The sequence below is a fragment of the Otolemur garnettii genome, unplaced genomic scaffold, assembly GCF_000181295.1.
Source record: "Otolemur garnettii isolate 467f Iridium unplaced genomic scaffold, OtoGar3 scaffold00015, whole genome shotgun sequence".
Lineage (NCBI taxonomy): Eukaryota > Metazoa > Chordata > Mammalia > Primates > Galagidae > Otolemur > Otolemur garnettii.
This window is the reverse complement of record NW_003852410.1, coordinates 14,084,543-14,089,846: the sequence shown is the minus strand read 5'-3', so window position 1 is coordinate 14,089,846 and position 5,304 is coordinate 14,084,543. Positions and strand designations below refer to the sequence as shown.

At 43.1% G+C, this 5,304-nt stretch overlaps 1 protein-coding gene across 1 annotated transcript in view; it reads left to right on the top strand.

The window, feature by feature from the left end:
• Positions 1 to 5,304, top strand: part of GXYLT2 (glucoside xylosyltransferase 2) — a 105,881-nt gene that overhangs the window by 80,794 nt on the left and 19,783 nt on the right. Inside the window, exons 4-5 of the mRNA XM_003785492.3 lie at positions 2,812 to 3,063; positions 4,132 to 4,255. Of these exons, the coding sequence (XP_003785540.1) occupies positions 2,812 to 3,063; positions 4,132 to 4,255 (376 nt within the window). The remainder of the gene's footprint in view (positions 1 to 2,811; positions 3,064 to 4,131; positions 4,256 to 5,304) is intronic.

Below are 5,304 nucleotides of genomic sequence, written 5' to 3'. Positions count from 1 at the left end.
TAGCTGGGGCCATTTTTTTTTTTTTAGTTGCAGCCATCATTGTTGTTCCGCAGGCCCGGGCTGGGGATTCAAACCCGCCACCTTAGGTGCATGTGGCTGGCACCTTAGCTGCTTAAGCCACAGGCGCCGAGCCATGACTCACTCTTAAGGGCAGAGATTTTTGTTTGTCTTGGTCACTGCTAATCACACCTAGCACATCGTAAACCCTCCATAAATGTTTATTATATGAATGGACTAAGATTATAGTCAGTGCTCCACCACCCACAGACTTTTCCCTTGTAGGATGCAGGCTGTTCTTGCATGATCTGTAGATTTTTCAAAAGAAGACAGAAATTCAGGTATTTTTGAAATCTCCAGTTTAAAGAAAAGAATGTTGACATCTATTAAAAATAGGCTATGTGTGCCAAAATAAATTTTTTTTAAATCCATTGGGGGTGGCTTGGCGCCTGTAGCTCAGTGGCTAGGGTGCTGGCCACATACATGGGACCTAGTGGGTTTGAACCCAGCTCAGGCCTGCCAACAACAGCAGCTACAACCAAACAATAGCCAGACATTTTGGCAGGCACCTATAGTCCCAGCTACTCGGGAGGCTGAGGCAGGAGAATTGCATAAGCCCAAGAGTTTGAGATTGCTATGAGCTGTGACACTACAGCACTCTACTGAGGGCAACATAATGAGACTCTGTCTCAAAAAAAAAAAAAAAATAGCTGGGCATTGTAGTGAGCCGGTATCTCCAAATGCCATCACATGGAGGATTAGGGTTTCAATATGTGAATGTTGGAGAACACTAACATTCAGTCCACAACAAGTGTGATTGTGGTCTGGTCAAGGTAGCCCCCACCTGTGTCTTAGCTCTCTGGGAGGCCAAGGCAAGAGAATCACTTGAGTCCGGGAGTTTAAGACCAGTCTTAGCAAGAATGAGACCTCAAAATAGAAAAAATAAGCCTGTACCCCCATAGTCCCTGCTACTAAGGAGGCTGAGGCAGGAGGATTGCCTCAGTCTCAGAGTCTGAGGTTGCAGTCAGCTATAATGACACACTACACACTAGTCCAGGAAACAGAGCGGGACTCTCTCTCTCTCAACAACAACAAAAAAAAGTGTTATTAATGTTTTAGGGTAATGTTAGGCCAGGAACCCTGGAAGATTCAAAACCTTTTTTTGTTTAAGCTATCCCTAAGTTTGAGGAACAATGTCAAAACATGGCAGATAATCTATTACTGATTAAAGCTTTGAAGTCTCAATCCCTACGCAAAGCTCTGGAAAGGGAAGCAGTTAGCACAGGAGAACGAGTGCTAACTGAATGGTCTACAACAGACGTCAGCAAACCATAGCCTGTGACCCATGAATGGCTTTTAGCATTTCATATGGTTGGAAAAAAATCAAAAGAAGGATATTCTGTGATATTTGAAAATTACATGAAATTCAAATTTCAGTGTCCTGACCCATAGCTTTATTTGAACACAACCCCTGTTGTTCGTTTACATGTTGTCAGTGGCTACTTTTGTGCTCCTTTGGCAAAGTGGAGGAGTTGCAACAGAGTCTTAAATATTTATATGGCTCTTCAGAGGAAAAAGTTGATCTATTTCTTAGATACAAACAAAGCTGGCCAATGGCTTTGCCTAACCTCAAGTGCAAATCTTGGCTAAAAATACCATTGTAAAAGCTACAGAGCCACCCAATAACACTAGAAGAAAGGGATCCAGAGACAGAGAGTATTTACCCCTAAGGCTTAGCATGAGCTGGTTTAGAGATTGCGTACCTCGAGTTTTCCAATGCCAGACCAACCTGGCTGTTGTAAGGAAGAACCAAGAGAGAGAGACATCTAGCCTTACTGGAGGATAAAAGAGGAAGAGAGAGGCACTGTAATTTGCTGTTCAAAGTTCAACCCCTATAAAATACAGTCTAGGGTCCTGGAACTGGGCCAGTATACATGCAGAGTAATCTTCTTAGCTGGACTTGGTGACTCACATCTATAATCCTAGCACTTTGGGAGGCTGAGGTGGGTGGATTGCTTAAGCTCAGGAATTTGAGACCAGCCTGAGCAAGAGTGAGACCCTGTCTCTACTAAAAATAGAAAAAAATTAGCCGGGTATTATGGCAGGCACCTATAGTCCCAGCTACTCAGGAGGCTGAGGCAGGAGGATCCTTTAAACCTGGGAGTTTGAGGTTGCTGTGAGCTAGGCTGATGCCACTGCACTCTAGCCCAGGCAACAGAGTAAGACTCTGTCTCAAAAAATAAAAAAAAAGAAAGAAAGTTATCGGGCGGTGTCTGTGGCTCAGTGAGGAGGGCGCCGGCCCCATATACCAAGGGTGGCAGGTTCAAACCCAGCCCCCGGTCAAACTGCAACAAAAAATAGCTGGGCATTGTGGCAGGCGCCTAGTCTCAGCTACTTGGGAGGCTAAGGCAAGAGAATTGCCTAAGCCCAGGAGCTGGAGGTTGCTGTCAGCTACTTGGGAGGCTAAGGCAAGAGAATTGCCTAAGCCCAGGAGCTGGAGGTTGCTGTGAGCTGTGACATCATAGCACTCTACCAAGGTCAAAAAAGTAAGACTCTATCTCTTAAAAAAAAAGAGAAAGAAAGAAAGAAAGAAAGAAAGTTCTTTCTTTTAAGCCTCCACCCCTGGATTGACACTTACCCCTGAAGTCAAAGCAGGAATGGGAGGTGAGAGTGGTACCCTTTCTAGGGGTTTAACATTCATCAGTGAAAATTCCTGGCATTATTTCCTGTCATGCCACTTCCTTTGTTTCTAACCTGTTTGCGTTTTGTTTTCTCCCTTTGCCACCCTCCCATCCCCACCCCTGACACACAAAGGTGATTTTAAAGGATGTGGACTCCCTTCTCTATGTGGACACCGATGTTCTCTTTCTAAGACCTGTTGATGACATCTGGAAGCTTCTGAGACAATTTAATTCCACCCAGCTCGCAGCCATGGCTCCGGAGCACGAAACCCCCAAGATTGGCTGGTACAGCCGCTTTGCCAGGCATCCTTTCTATGGCTCTGCGGGACTTAATTCAGGAGTCATGTTAATGAATTTAACTCGTATAAGAAGTGCCCAGTTCAAGGTAATGAAGTGCTTTAAGAGTCTTTGTTTAAAGATTGGAGTTAGTCCTCTCAATGACACTCACTTAGAGTGTCATTATGCTGAGTTTGGAAATAGGTGGCCTGTAGGTGAGGACAGAAGGAACCAGAGAAATGTATTTGGAAACTTATGAAATATTTGTTTGTTCAGGAAAAGCCTAGAGGGCTATGGAGTTTAAAGCTTCAGCGGAGTTGCCATTCAGGGATGTTATATTGCAGCCCTGAATTTCATATATTTTAACTCTGTGTATACCCAAGGCTTTAAAGATCATGTAAAATTTCGTGGAATGAGCCTGTGCACACACCCACAAATATTTGTATAAGTGTATGCATGCTTTCTTCTTTATCCTAGCAAAAAACTACAAAGAACCTAAGTGAACATCAGTAGAGAACTAGCCAAAAAAAAGGATCTATTCTTTCTAGATCCTCCTAATCTATAAATTAGATACTAAGATCTCTAAGAAATAAGAAGTGAAAAAAATTTAAATACAGCACATCATGATACTGTAGAATGTGATAGCATTTTTGCCTTGGAAATTTCCAAAAGAATACCGAAGCGAGTGTTGACTGTTTGTTGTGGGTGCTTCTGGGGAAAGTGGGAATGAGTTATACGAAAGGAATATTTTTTTACTTTTTTATTCTCTATCATGTATGTGCTATTTGAATACTTAGTCTATGAATGTGTTGCTTTTCTACTAAATTTAAATCATTCTTTTAAGATGAGGAAAGATGTTTCTCCTTAAGATACCTGAATTCTGCTGTCGGTATTTTGTTTCTTCACTTAACAGACGGGATATAAGCCTAAGAAAGAAGCTCAGTTTCAGGCTTGGTTCTCTGAGTCAAAACTACAGGCCCTAATCCCAGTTCTTGGTCCATCTAGTGCATCTGGCAAAACACTACAATTGCCAGCCCTAATTTTGTGGTGTCCTATGCCCTGGGGATCTCAGGACCCCTCCTTCTTTGCTTCGTTCCACTGTCCCTCTACATTGTTTCTCAGTGGACAAGACGTATTTGCTTTGCTTCAGGTGTTCTGATGGTTTTCTCTTTTCCAGAACAGCATGATTCCAACGGGCTTGGCTTGGGAGGACATGTTGTACCCTCTGTACCAGAAGTACAAGAATGCCATCACGTGGGGAGACCAGGATTTATTAAATATTATTTTTTATTTCAATCCAGGTAGGTTCTCTTTGGAGAATGCCATTTGTGTAGGCAGGTGCCCTGCTTGCCCCCCAGAGCACATTCCAGGGCCTGGTTGCTATTGAGTAGGCCTGGTTTGTGCACAGAGGAGCCTGTGTTCCCCTGGGAAGTTCACCCTTTCATCCAGCACCCCGGGTATCTGACGGAGGCGGGTACTTGTGCTGCTGACACAAAAGGCCAATGTTTGAAACCTCCAACGCTGGACTCCATGTTTAGAGGATATCTTTCAGATTTTGCTACACCATTCTTCTAAGAAGTACAGTCAAAATTGATGTGAGCCCCCACAACTGCTTGACTAGCTTTGACTTTTAAAAAAATTGATGTGAGGCACAAACTACATGAAGAAAATACATTTTTTTTTTCTTTTAAGACAGAGTCTCACTCTTCACCTAGGCTAGAGTGCCCATAGCCTCAGCCTAGCTACTGTCCTGCATCAGTCTCCCAAGTAGCTGGGACTATAGGCACTCACCATGATGCCCAGCTAGTTTTTCTATTTTTAATGGAGACGGGGCCTCACTCTTGTTTAAGCTGGTCTCGAAACCCTGAGCTCAAGACATCCTCACACCTTGATCTCCCAGAGTGCTAGGATTATAGGCCTGAGCCACTGCACCCAGCCTGCATGAAAATATTATAGTCTAGGCAGGAGACCCTTCATAGCCTGAACAGTTACTAGATTGTAGAGAATTGATTCTTAGGGTCCTTAAGTTCTGGGACTTGTGGGGGGTTAAAAGCCTAGAATGAAGACTCAAATCCCCAAATCCTTTCTTTCCCTCCCAATCTGGGACAAAAAAATTTCATCTCATTAAGTCAGTGATTTTGTGGGGTGAAGTCAAGAGGAAAGGGAGATGGAAAGTTCTGGTTTATATTTTTGTATTAACACCGAAAGCTAATCAAATTTCTTTTTTTTCCCTCTTCTTTGTTAAAACCTTATTGATCATATCACTACCAATCAAAACCATGTTTTCTTCTTCTTTTTTTTTTTTTTTTTTTTTTGAGACAGAGCCTCAAGCTGTCCCCCTGGGTAGAGT